The 16,861-nt window shown below is 42.1% G+C and overlaps 1 protein-coding gene across 6 annotated transcripts in view; it reads left to right on the top strand.

The window, feature by feature from the left end:
• LOC140713914 (protein PALS2-like) overlaps positions 1 to 16,861 on the top strand; it is a 186,295-nt gene that overhangs the window by 90,936 nt on the left and 78,498 nt on the right. For 2 of the 6 annotated variants that reach the window (XM_073024586.1, XM_073024589.1), the window contains one exon: positions 13,911 to 14,012. The exons of 1 other annotated variant lie outside the window; for it this stretch is intronic. In XM_073024586.1, coding sequence (XP_072880687.1) covers positions 13,976 to 14,012 — 37 coding nt within the window. In that variant the 5' untranslated portion in view covers positions 13,911 to 13,975. Of the gene's footprint in view, positions 1 to 12,951; positions 13,012 to 13,907; positions 14,013 to 16,861 lie in introns of those variants that run through there. 3 more of the 6 variants (XM_073024585.1, XM_073024590.1, XM_073024588.1) reach the window with 2 other exon arrangements.

Here is a 16,861-nt window from a genome sequence, read left to right as displayed (position 1 = left end):
AGGAAACATGCAGACTGCTGAACGACTTAGTTTAGGAGAATGGACAAGGAAGTGGCAAATGAAATATAATGTTGGAAAATGCATGGCCATGCACTTTGTTTGGTAGAAATAAATGTATGGCCTATTTTCTAAATTGGGAGAAAATGCAAAAATCTGGGATGCAAAGGTCTTTGTGCAGAACACCCTAAATGTTAACTTAAAGGTTGAGTCGGTGGTGAGAAAGGCAAATACAGTGTTAGCATTTGTTTCAAGAGCTCTACAATCCAAGACTGGGGATGTAATGCTGAGGCTTTATAAGGCACTGGTGAGGCCTCGCCTTCAGTTTTGGGTTCCTCATCTAAGAAAAAATGTGCTGGCGTTGGAGAGAGTTCAGAGGAGGTTCACAAGGATGGTTCAGGGAATGAAAGGTTTATCATACGAGGAACGTTTAATAGCTCTGTGTCTGTACTTGCTGGAATTTAGAAGGATGAGGGTATCTCATTGAAACCTTTCAAATGTTGAAAGGCCAAGACATGGTAGATATGGAAAGGATATGAATGAATTGACTTTGTTGCTTACATCCTTCAAATACACGAGGAGTAAAAATCTTTGTCTCTGTTCAAATGTGCAATGTGCAATTATAGTAGTTTATAATAAATATGTACAATAGGATAGTCAGTGTAACATAGAAATACAGTTGCATCAGCATGAGTTAATCAGTCTGATGGCTTGTTGGCAGAAGCTGTCCTGGAGCCTGTTGGTCCAGGCTTTTATGCAGCAGTACTATTCCCCGGATCGTAGCAGCTGGAACAGTTTGTGGTTGGGGTGACTCGGGTCTCCAACGATCCTTCAGGCCCTTTTTACATGCCTGTCTTTGAGAATATCCTGAATAGTGGGAAGTTCACATCTACAGATGCGCTGGGCTGTCTGCACCACTCTCTGAGAGACCTGCGATTGAGGGAAATACCAGGCAGTGATGCAGGCAGTCAGAATGCTCTCAATTGTGCCCCTGTAGAAAGTTCTTAGAATTTGGGTGGCCATAGCAAACTTCCTCAACCGTCTGAGGTGAAAGATGCGCTGTTGTGCATTTCTCACCACATAGCCAATATGTACGGAGCGTGTGAGATCCTCAGTGATGTGTATACCGAGGAACATAAAGCTGTTCACCCTCTCAACCCCAGATCCATTTATATATTTAGGGCTTAGCCTATCTCCTTTTGGAGCTGTGGGTGGCAGCACAGTCATTGGTATACAGAGAGTTAAGGAGGGGCTTAGGACACAGCCCTGAGGGGCTCCTGTGTTGAAGGTCAGAGGGGCAGAGGTGAGGGAGCCCACTCTCACCACCTGCCGGTGATCTGACAAAAAGTCAGCATCCAGCTACACAAGGCAGGGTGAAGGCCAAGGTCTCTGAGCTTCTTGTCAAGCCTGGAGGGAATTATGGTGTTGAATGCTGAACTGTAAACCAAAAACAGCATTCTCACATCAGCATCCCTCTTCTCCAGATGTGTAAGGACAGATTGTAGAGCTGTGGCTATTGCGTCATCTGTTGATTGGTTGTGTCGGTAGACGAATTGTAGGGGGTCCAGTGTGGATGGCAGTATGATGTAGATGTAGTCCTTGACCAGCCTTTCAAAGCATTTGCTTATTATTGAGGTGAGTGCAACAGGACTCCAGTTGCTCAGACATGTTACCTTGGTCTTTTTAGGTACAGGGACAATGGTGGATGATTTGAAGCAGGAGGGCACTCTACACTGGGAGAGGGAGAGAGTAAAAATGCCAGTAAACACACCTGCCAGTTGTGCTGAACACATCCTGAGTACTCATCGTGGGATGCTGTCCCATCCCGCAGCCTTGAGACAGTTCACCCACTGGAAACACCTGCGTACTTCGGCCTCAGAGATGAGCAAGCTTGTGGTCGTTTCCTCTGCAGGTCTCCTCAGGGGCTCAGTATTGGTGACATCGAATTGAGCGTAAAAAAGATTTAGCTCAGCTGGGAGAGAGGCATTGATGTTGGAAACTCCATAGTGTTTAGGTTTGAAGTCTGCAATGATGTGCAGACTTGCATAAGCTGTGTGTGTTGGTGGAAAGTTGAGTCTGAATCTTGTCTCTGTATTGTTGTTTCACTGCCTTGATGACTTTGTGAAGATTGTAGCTACATTTCTTGAGCTCGTGTTTCCCATGGTGGGGGCACAGCCTCAGGATAGAGGAATGTCCATTCCATTTAGAACAGAGATCCGGAGAAATTTTTCACCAGATGGTGGTGAACTTGTGGAATTTCTTACAACAGACAGCTGTGGAGTCGTTGGGTTATTTAAGGCAGAGCTTGAAAGGTTCTCGATTGGCCATGGCATCAAAGGTTATGGGGAGAAGACTGGAGAGGGGGGCTGAGGAGCGGATAAAAAAGATCATCTATGATTGATTGGTAGAGCAGACTAGATGGGCCAAATTGCCTTATTCTGTTCGTATGTCTTACGGTTCAACACTAGAATCTAGTATTTTAAAATTTCACTGCTTCCATGGTGGGGTTTGAATTATTCTGCATTCTGCAGTACAGTGGTTAGCATAACTCTATTACAGTGCCAGCCACCTGGATTGAATTCCACCTCTGTCTGGAGTTTGTACATTCTTCCTGTGACTAAATGGTTTTACTCTGCGTGCTCCAGTTTCCTCTCTGGTTGCTAAGATGTACAGGTTGGTAGGTTAAATGGACAGGCAAGCTTGTTGGGCCGGAAGGGCCTGTTATTGTACTGTATTTCTAAATAACTAAAAATAAAATTATTAGCACAGGCATCAAAGTAGTATTTCAGTAACTTAACTAGCACACTACATCATTACTGCATTACTGTTCTGCTTTGCATAAATCTGCATTGGATGTAATTTGTTCAGTGCAGTATACTTGTGACTTTTTAAGTTTAGACGTAAAAATTAATGACTTGGAATAGGAGTCAACTGATAATAAAACTGGGGCGATGACAAATCTATAGAGATCAATTAAAATGACTACTCAGTGACACACAAAGCAAATAATAGTGTGTTTACATGTTGACAAATTACAGTTCTAAGCAATTAAAAAATTTTCCAAGGTGTGAGCATACTTTGGAATTCTCAGTGACTAACAAATACAGTGGGTCATTATTTTGACCTCTGATTATGCACACAACTCCCTCCTAGAAATTATGTGAGAATCTCATCGGACAAGTAGAACAGAGCACCTCGGCCAGGTAGTTCATCAAAAGTATTTAAAAATTGGGTTTAGCTTAGCTAGCCCAGCAGAGTTGGGGCTTTATAGCTTTTCACTGAAGCTGTCTTTTCCAAAAGCTCCCTTCTGCAAAATGCACACAAAAGTAGGGGAGATTCAAACAAGAGAACATGAGTTGAGAGTTAGGGGGCAAAAGTTTAAGGGTAACACGAGGGGGAATTTCTTTACTCAGAGAGTGGTAGCTGTGTGGAATGAGCTTCCAGTAGAAGTGATAGAGGCAGGTTGGGTATTGTCATTTAAGGTAAAATTGGATAGGTATATGGACAGGAAAGGAATGGAGGGTTATGGACTGAGTGCGGGTCAGTGGGACTAGGTGAGAGTAAGCGTTCGGCACAGACTAGAAGGGCCGAGATGGCCTGTTTCTGTGCTGTAATTGTTCTATGGTTATATGGTTTATAAAATGCTGGAGGAACTCAGCAGGCCAGGCGGCACTTATGGAAAAAAAGTACTGTCTATGTTTTGGGCCAAAACCCTTCAGTAGGACTGAGGGGAAAAAGCCAAGGAGTAGATTAGAAAGGTGGTGGGGGGGGGGGGGGGCGGGGAGAGAAATGACAGGCAATATGTGAAACTTGGAGGGGGAGGGATGAAGCAAAGAGCTAGGAAGTTGATTGGTGAAAGAGACAGAATGCCATGGACAAAAGAAAAAGGGGGGAAGGAGCACCAGAGGGAGGCAGTGGGCAGTGTTGGGCTTGAAATTCTGCCCTGTGTTCGTTTAGGAAGAGAGACAACCAACACCGGAATATTACAAAACTTGGGTTTATTGCAGAATTCGTAACTGGCACAGCGAATCGACGGAGTCGCTGGAGAAGGCGCATTCTGACTTCCCCTTACAATCTGCTCTTATTTATATCCCTTTTCCCCCCAGCACAACCCCCCGCTACATATTAGGTAATATCGGGCACTTGTGTCCATCTTATTGGCCCACAGCCATATGCTTACGAGTTACCTGTTTCTTTTGTTTACTGAATCGCGTGACACTGGTAGTTTCGGTGTAGCAGGGTCCCCAGTTTCGCTCCCCCCTCCCTCTCATTACGTGAGCCACTCCCGACCTGTAATGGCAGTCTCGAATTAACCCTAACATTAACCCTAACAGCAGGCAAGGAGATAACATGAGAGAGGGACAAGAGGATGAGAAATGGCCACTGGGAGATCCCGCTTGTTCTGGCGGACAGAGCATAGATGCTTGGTGAAGCATTCACCCTATCTACATCAGACCCCACTGATATACAAGAGGCCATACTGGGAGCACTGAATATAGTATATGACCCCAACCAACTCACAGGTGAAGTGTTGCCTCACCTGGAAGGACTGTTTTGATAGTGAGGGAGGAGGTGTAGAGGCAGGTGTAGCACTTGTTCTGCTTGGAAGGATAAGTGCCAAGAGGGAGGTCAATGGGGAGGGACGAATAGACAAGGGAGTCATATAGGGAGCGATCCCTGCAGAAAGTGTGGGGGGGGGGGTTGCGGAAAAGATGCGTGAGGTGGTGGAGGTTTTGTTGAATTATGTGCTGGATGTGGAGGCTGGCGGAGTGGTAGGCGAAGACAAGAGGGACCCTATCACTGGTAGCGTGGCAGAAGGATGGAGTAAGAGCAGACGTGTGAAATGGAAATGGAAAATGCTATAGGGCTGTTTAAACAAAAACTTCATGCCATCACACCTCCAACCTAATGGTATGAACATCAATTTCTGTAATTTCTAGTAACTGCTCTCTCCCCACCATTCCCCATTCCTATTTCCTCCTCTCACCTCATCTTACCTGCTTATCACCTCCCTCTGGTGCTCCTCCCCCTTCCCTTTCTTCCATGGTCTTCTACCCTCTCCTATCAGATTTCCCCTTCTCCAGACCTTTGTCTTTCTCCAATCTACTTCCCAGCTCTTTACTTCACCCTTCCCTCCCCTCCCCTCCTTGTTTCACATGTCACCTACCACCTTGTACTTGCCCTCTCCCTCTGTACTTATTCTATATCTACTCTGTTGGTTCATGATTCCCTCAGCAAAGTAAGAGCCAAGATCACATAGTAAACACAAGAGATTCTACTGATGCTGGAAATGCAGAGCAACGCACACGAGATACTGAAGGTCAGCAGGTCAGGCCACATCTATGGAAAGGAATTAACAGTCAACATTTTGAGCTGAGACCCTTCATCAGACTCTTCCACGTTTCGGGCAAGACCCGTCTTTAGGATGGATCAGTCTTGACCTGAAACATCAATTGTTCATAGTTGTGTCGCAGTTTGTAATTGATTTTCAACAAGTGAGTGATCAGTAATTGGGAGTATGGTGTGCTGTGGGAATCGGCTGTTTGGCACTGAGCTTTTGCAGAATAAGTTAATTCATCAACATGGAGTATCAATGTCTGCTGTACATGGTTGCTGTTAGCTTATTTGCACAGAGTTGCCTGTAACTGGAATTGTAGCACCCACTTGCAGGATATTCTACCTTATCTGGCACTAGTGCAGTTATTGCATTTTTTCTTTTTTAGTTTTATACAAATCATATACATATAAGCAGAATTGGGCCATTCGACCCATTGAGCCTACTCCGCCATTCGATCATTACTAATTTCTCTCCCCCTCATCCCCCCAAAACCCCATTGGAGGGAATGGTTGAAGGAATTCTAGATTGCTCTTTCATTGTACTTTTCCCCAGCATTGCTGTGTGTGAAAATTACATGTCCTCTCAGTGAAATTGTTTATGGATGTCTGGTAAAACTTGATCTGATGCTCCTGTCTCTATAGTAAACCCTATATTAAATCTGATTCAGTTTTGCCAAATGAGGTGACTGCTGATTTTAGGCATCAAAATTTGGCAAGGTGCTTAATTTTTCTAGTTTGAAAAGATGGTAGCACTGGTTTTAAATTAATTGACTTTACCACATCTATGTTCCTTGAATATACTTGGTCCTGCTTTAAATTTTATTGTCATTAGCTTTAATTACACTATCTCCAACTCCACTTTTCTTGTCTGTATCTTCTCCACTTTTATCACTGGGGATGGAGTCTCAATCGGTATCTATAATTCACAATATCAGAATCCGAATCCTTTATTATCGCCAAGTATGAGGACACATACAGGGAATTTGATGCCGGTTTCCCTGAGCGCTCTCTGTACAGAATTAAAAGCAAACAAAAACAATAGTGCAAATAATCATAAACTATATACAATGAGGTCCACCTCATTGAATGTAAGGTGGACTTGATTTATAATAGACTAAATATTCTTAATTTCTGAAAAGGTTTATGAGAGCAACTGAAAGGCCACACTGAGTTGGTGTTTGAAGTAACTGTCAATTTATTTAATATCTGGTGTGCACCCGGAGACCAGCAAAAGTTGATCTACCTGAGTGTGAATTTGGTATGGCTTTTTCAATTGAAGACATTACCAGTAAAACTACATTTAGATAATAAAATGCTGGCTACAGGAAGACTTAATTAAGTAACAGACTAGATCCTGATTACAGAATAAAATGATTGTCTTCAGGCCTAACAGTAAATCCAATTTTCCATTTTAACAATGGGCTTGCACTGTAACATAAGTATCACGTTGCTGAAACTCTTGGGAATTGTTGCTACTGCATTCTGTGTCTATACTTCTAGGCATTGTGACTCTCTGTTGCTACATTAGCACAATCCATATCCCTATTTACTAGGTATTAGCCTTCACTATTCTTTCCTCTACAACCGGATTCTAATCCATTGCACTTTCTTTATTAGACCTGTGCCAACTTCCACACCACTGCTTTCAGTGTGACCTTCTTTTACATCAGTCGAGGATTCTTCTCACTCTTATTTACAGAGAGCTCAAACTTGTCCATCTCATGACATTATGAACTGGTGATGGGCTTCACATAGTTCTCCTCTAATACCCAATAAACCCAGCATCCCAACACACAAATTTAATGCTCACACAAATTTTCAGCTCCTCCCTTTCTCACTGAACTTCTCTGCATTTTCCCTATTGTTATAAAGATACCCTTTAGTATCAATGATCAGAGAGGCATAGTGAGAATCTATATTTACCAACAAGTAACCTTTACTGTGTCAACTAAAAAGCACATGGGTTCACAAACTAACTACCTGTGTACACCTCCACTAGAATTCTGTGACTCTTAATGAACAGTCAATGAAGAGGTTATGTATTACCCGGAAAAGGAGTCTATACTGGCCAGGTGTCCATGGGATCCTCGTCATCAGCGATGGCTGTTCTCTGGTTGCTAAAGAGTCATCACTGTTATGTATTTCGAGCTCCTGACTCTTGTAGTGTTCCTCATTAGTTGAATTGATGGATCTCCATCCCATTGGCTCAAGGTCACCTGACCTACCTGGATCACCTTCTTACTGGCTCTATTCCAGGACTAAAACCAATGTTCTATGGTTTCTGCCCCCCTACCCCCCCCCCCCCAGCCTTGTTCCTTTCAGCGCTGAGTAGGTGACCCAGACAATAAGTTTGTGAACCCTTTGCAATTACCTGGTTTTCTGCATTAATTGTTCATAAAATGTGGTCTGATTTTCATCCAAGTTACTATAATAGGCAAATACAATATGCATAAACTAATAACACACAAACAGTTGTACTTCTTTTTGTCAGCACAGAGTACACCATTTAAACAATCACAGTCAAAAAAGTATGTGACTGTCTAGGGTAATACCTTCTACAAAAACTATTTGGAGTCAAGTATTCCAAGCAGTGAGATGAGATTGGAGGTGTGGGTTGTAGAAGTCTCCTGCCCTATTTAAATAAAAGACAGCAAAGGCAGGTTACTGACAGGGCCTGCTGTTCTCAAGAAAGATCTGTTTATGTGAACCATGCCTCGATCAAAACAACTTTATGAGAACCTTAGAAGAAGAATTGTAGAGATGCTCGAAGCTAGAAAAGGCTACAAAAACTTTGTTAAAGACCCTAGTGTTCATCAGTCCACAGTAAGAGAAATTGTCTACAAAAGGAGGAAATTCAGTACTGTTGCTGTTCTCCCTAGAGGTGGGCATCTTGCAAAGATCACATCCAGAACACAATGTGCAATGCTAAAGGATGTGAAAAAGAACACAAGGGTAACAGCAAAAAACCTGCAGAAGTCTTTAGAACTTGTTAAAGTCTCTGTTCATGTGTCCTCCAAAAGAAAAACACTGAACAAGGATAGTGTTCATGGAAGGACACCTCGAAGAAACCACTGCTCTCCAAAAAAACATTGCTGTACGTCTCAAGTTTGCAAAAGTTCACCTGGATATTTTACATTGTTTCTGGGACAATGTTCTGGGGACAGATGAGGCAAAAGTTGAACTTTTTGGCAGAATGCTTGGTGGAAAAAGGGCACTGCGTACCAATACCAAAACTTCATCCCAGCTGTGAAGCATGGTGGAAGGAATGTCAGGGCCTGGACAGCTTGCAGTCATTGAGAGAAGAATGAATTCAAAATTGTATCAAGACATGTTACAGGAGAATGTCAGGGTAGCCATCCGTCACCTGAAGCTTAATAGAAGTTGAATGATGCAACAAGATAAAGATCAGAAACAGAAGAGTAATTCAATAACAGAATGGATTAAAAAGAAGAAAATTTGTGTTTTGGAATGGCCAATTCAGAGTCCAGACTTTAACCCAATTGAGATGCTGTGGCATGACCTGAAGAAGGTTGTCCATGCAAAGCATTCCAGAAATATTGGTGAATTGAAACAGTTTTGTATGGAGGAATGGTCTAAAATTTCTCACCATTGTGTAAGTCTGATCAGCAGCTATAGGAAACTTTTACAAATAAAGGAGGTTCTACCAGTTATTAGGTACAGGGGTTCACATACTTTCTCCAGCCTGGACTGTGAATGATTAAATAATATGTTCAATAAATACAAGTAAAGTATAATTGTTTGTGTATTATTAGTTTAGGCAGATTGTGTTTGTCTCTTATTGTGACTTAGATGAAGATCAGACCACATTTTATGAGTAATGCTGAAAACCAGGTAATTGTAAAGGGTTCACAAACTTTTTCTTGCAACTGCATATCCATATTAAATACAGTCGGCCCTCCTTATCTGTGAGGGACCCCTCGCAGATACCAAAAACGCGGATGCTCAAGTCCCTTAGTTTTAACTGACATGTGGCTGTTGTGTTTTACTATTTATTGTTATGTTTATTATTTAGTGTTGCGTTTGTTATGTTATGATTGCACTGCTCCTGGGAAACGCTGTCTCATTCTGCCCTGCAGAGCTGATGTACGGTTAGATGGCAATAAAGTTTTTGAATCTTGAATCTTAACCTGTGTCAGTGCGGGTGGACTTTAGGACCCAGGGTAGCTCCAGACCTTATTTAACCTGTCTCAGTGCCAGTGGACTTTAGGACTCAGGGCAGCACAGGACCCGCTTCCTGCAGTGTTACTGCTCCGTTGACGGAAAGCGATCATGATTGAAAATAAAGTGGAAATAATAAACGATTGGAAAGAGCTGAAACGCCATAGGTCATTGGAAAAGCATTAGTCGGTCAACGATCTGGACAATTTTAAAGGACAAACGTTTGCTGGAGAGAGAACTTCCGGTTTTTTAAATCCCAATCAGCGGTAACCTACGCACATCCTCCTGTATACTTTAAATCATCTCGAGATTACTTATAATACCTAATACAATGTAAATACTATGTAAATAGTTATTATACTGTATTGTTTAGGGAATAATGACAAGGAAAAAAGTCTGTACATGTTCAGTACAGATGCAACCATCGTAGCTATTTTGGGAATGCTGATGCCACCTTGATGTAACTAGTAGAGTGAATGGGGAGAACCAGTGGATGTGGTATATTTGGATTTTCAAAAGGCTTTTGACAAAGTCCCACACAGGAGATTAGTGTGCAAATTTAAAGCACACGGTATTGGGGGTCTGGTATTGATGTGGATAGAGAATTGGTTGGCAGACAGGAAGCTAAGATTGGGAATAAATAGGACCTTGTCAGAATGGCAGGCAGTGACTAGTGGGGTACCGCAAGGCTGAGTGCTGGGACCCCAGTTGTTTACAATATATATTAATAATTTAGACGAGGGAATTAAATGCAGCATCTCCAAGTTTGCGGATGACACGAAGCTGGGTGGCAGTGTTAGCTGTGAGGAGGATGCTAAGAGGATGCAGGGTGACTTGGATAGGTTAGGTGAGTGGGCAAATTCATTGCAGATGCAATTTAATGTGGATAAATGTGAGGTTATCCACTTTGGTTGCAAGAACAGGGAAACAGATTATTATCTGAATGGTGGCAGATTAGGAAAAGGGGAGATGCAACGAGACCTGGGTGTCATTGTACACCAGTCATTGATAGTGGGCATGCAGGTACAGCAGGCGGTGAAAAAGGCAAATGGTATGCTGGCATTCATAGCAAGAGGATTCGAGTACAGGAGCAGGGAGGTTCTACTGCAGTTGTACAAGGCCTTGGTGAGACCGCACCTGGAGTATTGTGTGCAGTTTTGGTCCCCTAATCTGAGGAAAGACATTCTTGCCATAGAGGGAGTACAAAGAAGGTTCACCAGATTGATTCCTGGGATGGCAGGACTTTCATATGAAGAAAGACTGGATCGACTAGGCTTATACTCGCTGGAATTTATAAGATTGAGGGGGGATCTTATTGAAACGTATAAAATTCTAAAGGGATTGGACAGGCTAGATACAGGAAGATTGTTCCCAATGTTGGGGAAGTCCAGAACAAGGGGTCACAGTTTAAGGATAAAGGGGAAGCCTTTTAGGACCGAGATGAGAAAAAACTTCTTCACACAGAGAGTGGTGAAACTGTGGAATTCTCTGCCACAGGAAACAGTTGAGGCCAGTTCATTGGCTATATTTAAGAGGGAATTAGATATGGCCCTTGTGGCTAAAGGGATCAGTGGGTATGGAGAGAAAGCAGGTACAGGGTTCTGAGTTGGATGATCAGCCATGATCATACTGAATGGCGGTGCAGGCTTGAAAGGGCCGAATGGCCTATTACTGCACCTATTTTGTATGTTTCTATGATCCTGATTCTCCTGTGATCTTTAAGTTCTTGAGGCTGTAGTGCTTTACATAGCCAGCCAGCCATCCCTAGCACTAACACTTCCACGAATTGCAGCTTCTTTCTGCTTTATTGTGCGAATGCTCGATTTGTTCTTACTGACCTTACGGCACACTTTGGAATGCGACATGCCACTTTTCAAAAGATCTAATATTTCTAATTTCTTGGTGAGAGATAGCACTTTATGCTCCCTCTTAGCCTTTGAGGAATTGCTTTGACCACGTAGTTGCTTTTTAGGAGCCATTTTTTCCATAGAAACAAAGTAGCGAACAACTGAGATGCAGGGCAAACAATGCTCGGACAGCAAGTGCTGGAGGGAGAACTTCGGGGTTTTCCTGATTCGCGGTTGGTTGAATTTGCCCATGCGGAACTCGCGCATAAGTAGGGCTGACTGTAGTTAAGTTAAAAATAGTGGTGCAAAAACAGAAATAATAAAAAAAAAGTGAGATAGTGTTCATGGTTTCAATGTCCATTTAGAATTTGGATGGCAGCGGGGAAGATGCTGTTTCTGAATCGTGAGTGTGTGCCTTCAGGCTCCTGTACCTCCTTCCTGATGGTAACAATGAGAAGAGAGCATACCCTGGGTGATGGGGGTCCTTAATAATGAATGCTGCCTCTCTGAGGCACCGCTCTTTGAAGATGCCTTGAATACTAAGGAGGCCAGTACCTGTGATGGAGCTGACTATTTTTAAACGTTTCTGTAGCTTATTTGATACTATGCAGCAGTCCCATTTACCAGGCAGTAATGCAGTCTGTCAGATTGGGCAGATCGAGTTTGGGGGTTGATGCTCTTTTGTGCTATATTATTTATTTGCGTGAGGGAGAGGTTGTTTGGGGGGCGATTGATGTTTTAGTTATTTGTGTGGGGGGGTCAATGTTCTTGCTCTGTTTTGTGTGGGAGAGAGGGTTTAGGGGTTGATGATAGGGAAGCAGTTTGTTTTTGTGGGGGGGTTGGTTTGATATTTCTGAATGACTTTCATGTTCTTTCATTGTTTCATGGCTATCTGGAGAAGACAAATTTCAGAGTTGTATACAGTTGATAATAAATGAACCCTTGAACCTTTGTTCTTCAGGGTAGATCTCTAGAAGTTTTAGTGTTTTAGGTGACAAAACCAAATCTTCTCAAACTCAGAATGAAATGTAACCGCTGTCTTGCTTTCTTTATAGCTGCATTGATATGTTGGAATCAGGTTAGGTCCTCTGAGATCTTGACACCCAGGAAGTTGAAATAATTTGCTCTCTCTACTTCTGATCCTCCCCCTATGAGGATTGGTTTGTGTTCCCTCATTTTACCCTTCCAATCAGCTCTTCTGTCTTACTGACGTTGAGTGCAAGGTTGTTGCTGCGACACCACTCCACTAGCTAGTGTATCTCACTCCAGTATGCCCTCTTATTTCCATTTGAGATTCTGCAAATTTATCATCAGCAAATTTATAGATGGCATTTGAGCTGTGTCTAGCCATACAATCATGGGTGAGAGATAGTACAGCAGTGGGCTAAGCACACATCCCTGAGGGGTGCCTGTGTTGATTGTCAGTGTGGAGGAGCTGTTATTTCCAATCCGCACAGGTTGTGATCTTCCGGTTGGGAAGCTGAGGATCCAATTATAGAGGCCCAGGTTCTGTTGCTTTTTGATCAAGACTGTAGGAATGATGGTGGTAAATGAACAGCATCCTGACAGTTTCTGTTCTCCCCATGACCAGGTGGGTTTCCTGTGGATACTCCAGTTTCCTCCTACAGTCTAAAGACAGACAAGTTAATAGGTTAGTTGACCACATGGGTGTGTAATTGGGTGGTGAGGGCTTGTTACTGTGCTGTATCTCTAAATTAAACATAACCACTGTCATTATTTTAAGACAGATGTTGTAAGATTCTCCTGTTCTTTACAGCTTCTGCCCAACTAATTCCTTTTATTTGTCAAACCACCATCTCCTTTCATTGTCATTCATTGTCAAAACTGTGGCTTTTTAAAATATGTATGCAGTAGATTTGAGAAATAAATATGGTTAGCATCTCTTATTTTCTTCCAATAAGCCATGTGCAATGTAATAACTAAATTGTACAATAAAATTAGTGAGTCACTTGAACTGCATACAGTGCAGCATGAGTAACATCAGCATATATACATTCCAGGGAGGAACTTGAGGTCACCCTTAGTGATGTGAGAGATTTGATTTCTGTGTAGACAGTAATATGTTGCAGCCTTGGATTGAGATGCGAATTTTGTTGCTTATGCTTTATATTTTAATTATTTTCCATGTCAGTGGATCTGTTTTGTTTAATTCTTGAGATAAAGTATTCTTAAATGAAAATCTGGAGGTTAAAAGAACTTGTAGTCTTTAGGCTGAAGCTTTAAGGTATGTAGGCGTGTGTGGGAGAATGAATTTTATTAACTGGAATAAGCAAATATTTCCAGAGACTAGATTATCCCTTTCCAAGTGAAACATTGTATTAGGTCCATTTTGGAGTCATTTGGACTACTATTTGGTTGAATGTGGGGCATTAGTTCTGGATTGATTTGAAGTTGTGGGCTTATGTATTTAAATGCCAAAACCACTGAAATACCAGTTACAAAGAACCATGTTGTGAGCATTTGGTATCTGTTTCATCTTCATGTTTTAATCTATTTTTCCCCTCTCCCCATGCTTTTTTCTTTCAGTAGGAAGGAACTGCTACCTAAAGAAAAATATAGCTGGGTCATAATATGAACAGTCCAGTTAATTTTGGATGATTGAAAGGGGCTTGGATCAGCAAATGAATGAAGGTAAAATGAAATGTCCAAGAACACATAATGTAATTAGAATTCCACTTTGACCAAATGATGCACTTTAGTGTTTGCTTCCTTTCCTGCTTTACCAATAAATTTGTATCCTAATTCTACACTTAAAGCGCTAGTTCAGATAATGGCTGCAGCTTTAACCGTCAGATAACCAATACTGATAGGATACAATGAACCCTATCCATATTTAATAAATGCAGTGTGCAGAACAAGTCGCATTCTAACAGCATATTAACTATTTCAAGTGGTTGTTGCAATGCTCTTTATTGGTTGCTTGGGTAACCTGTAATTTTAATGCTGTTTGGGGGAGAGGGGGAAGAATAAGCATGATGTACTTAAACATTATGAATTAGGAACAGAATGCTACAGCAGGGAAATAAAGCTCAAGCCCATTGTTCTCAGGAAGCTGATACATAATGCTTTCATCCAAAAAATGAGACCAATTAAAATGGAGATTTTCCTTTGACATTTTTAAAATAGCTAGAAAAAGCTGTAACATTTCTTTTCAGGGTTACACTCAGTAAAGTTGTTGTTTACAGCTATATTCAAGATTATTCTGAAATAATATTTAAGCAGATGGAGCAGAAATAATTTGGGCTTTGAATGAAGTATCTCCTCAGTGTAGAGGATTAACATTTTTTGAAGGGACAGCAGAGGACGTTGACACTCTACTGCATCTAACTCTGAATCGATTGCTACAATCACTGGTCACCCAAAATGGGAATATTCAATTCCCCAGCATCAATGTTACTCACTTGAGTTCAGTTTGTTTTAAAACTGTTGCCATTGATAGTTGAAGCAGGTTATGTAACAGAAGAAACAACTACCTTTACAGATAGGCAACACGAGTGAATCTGCAGATGCTGGAAATAAATAAAAACACAAAATGCTGGCAGAACTCAGCAGGCCAGACAGCATCTATGGGAGGAGGTAATAATGACGTTTTGGGCCGAAACCCTTCATCAGGAGTGAAGTAACATGGGATGGTCGAGGGGGGATAAGAAGTGGGGGAAGGGATATAGTAGAGAGCTGGGAAGTGATAGGCTGGAGGGAAATGGGCTGGGGGAAGGTGGAGAATTATGGGAAATAAAAGAGAAAGAAAGGTAGGGCTGGGGGGAAAAAGAGAGAGGAAGAGAACCAGACTAAAATAATAGATAGGAATGAGGGTAAGGGTGGGGGGCAGGGGTATCAACGGAGGTCAGTGAGTTGGATGTTCATGCCGGCAGGAAGGAGGCTACCTAGGTGGGAGATGAGATATAGTTTAGCTTTTGCCAAATAATTTTCGTCATTATGTGTGCTGGTTTAATTCCACCATTTCAGGGCTGAGGGTTTAAAATTGTGTTAACATAGGGTATCTAATTATAAGGGAGGCCTTTCATTATAGACCATAAGACACTGGGGTAGAATTTGGCCATTTGGCCCGTCGAGTCAGCTCTGCCATTTCATCATGGCTGACCCACTTCCCTCTCAACTTAATTCTCCTGCTTTCTCCTTGTAACCCTTCATGCTCTGACTGATCAAGAATTTATCAATCTCTGCCTTAAATATACTCAGTGGCCTGGCCTCCACACTGTTTTGTGGCAACAAATTCAACAGGTTCATCACCCTCTGGCTAAAGAAATTCCTCCTTATCTCCGTTCTAAATGGACATCCCTCTATATTGAGGCTGTGTCCTCTGGTCCTAGACTCTGCCAATATAGGAAACATCCTCTCCACATTCATTCAATCTAGGCCTTTCAACATTCAATAAGTGTCAATGAGATTTGCTCCCCTGCCACCATTCTCTAAATTCCAGCAAGTATAGGCCTAGAGCCATCAAATGATCCTCACATGATAAGCCTTTCAATCTCAGAATCAGTTTTATCATTTTTGTGAACCTCCTTTGAACCCCCCCCCATGTCAGATAAAGGGCCCAAAACTGCTCATAGTACTCCAAATGAGCCCTCACAAGTGCCTTTTGAAGCCTCGACATTACATCCTTGCTTTTATATTCTAGACCTCTTGAAATGATTGTCAACATTGCATTTGCCTTCCACACCAACTAACTCAAACTACAAAAATTCAAATTTTTGAATTTTCTTCCCTTTTAGTCTTTTAAACAGATTAGCAGAATGGGCAAAGAAGTGGCAGATGGAATAGTGTCAGTAAGTGTATGGTCTATGCTTTTATTCTTACTACCGAAGTGCATGACCATACACTTTCTGACACTATCCATCTGCCACTTCTTTGCCCATTCTGCTAATCTGTCTAAAGTTCTCCTGCATGCTCCCTGTTTCCTCAACTCTACCTACTCCTCCACTTTATATCATCTGCAAACTTGGCCATCAGTTCAATCATCCAAATCTTCGGCATACATATAATGTAAAAAGAAGCAGCCCCTGCCCAATGCCTGTAGAACACCACTAGTTACTGGCAGCCAATCAGAAAAGGCTCCCTTTATTCCCACTGGCTGCCTCCTGCCAATCAGCCAATGCTCTATCCATGCTAATAGCTTTATTGTAATAGCATGGACTCTTAACTTGCTAAGCAGTCTCATGTGTGGCATCTTGTCAAATGCCTTTTGAAAATCCAAGTACACAACATCCTCCAATTCTCCTTCATCTATCTTGCTTGTTATTTTCTCAAATCATTCCAACAGATTTGCCAGGCAAGATTTTCCTTTAAGGAAACCATGTTGACTTTGGCCTATTTTATCACTTGCTTCAAGTTACCCCAAAATCACATCCTTAACAATTGACTTAAACATCTTCCCTACCACTGAAGCCAGGCTAACTGGTCTATCATTTACCACCTTCTGCCTCCCCCCCCCCCCCCCCCCCTTTTTGAAGGGTGGA

The sequence above is a fragment of the Hemitrygon akajei genome, chromosome 20, assembly GCF_048418815.1.
Source record: "Hemitrygon akajei chromosome 20, sHemAka1.3, whole genome shotgun sequence".
In the NCBI taxonomy this organism is placed as follows: Eukaryota; Metazoa; Chordata; class Chondrichthyes; order Myliobatiformes; family Dasyatidae; genus Hemitrygon; species Hemitrygon akajei.
This window is presented reverse-complemented; position numbering and strand designations above follow the sequence as displayed.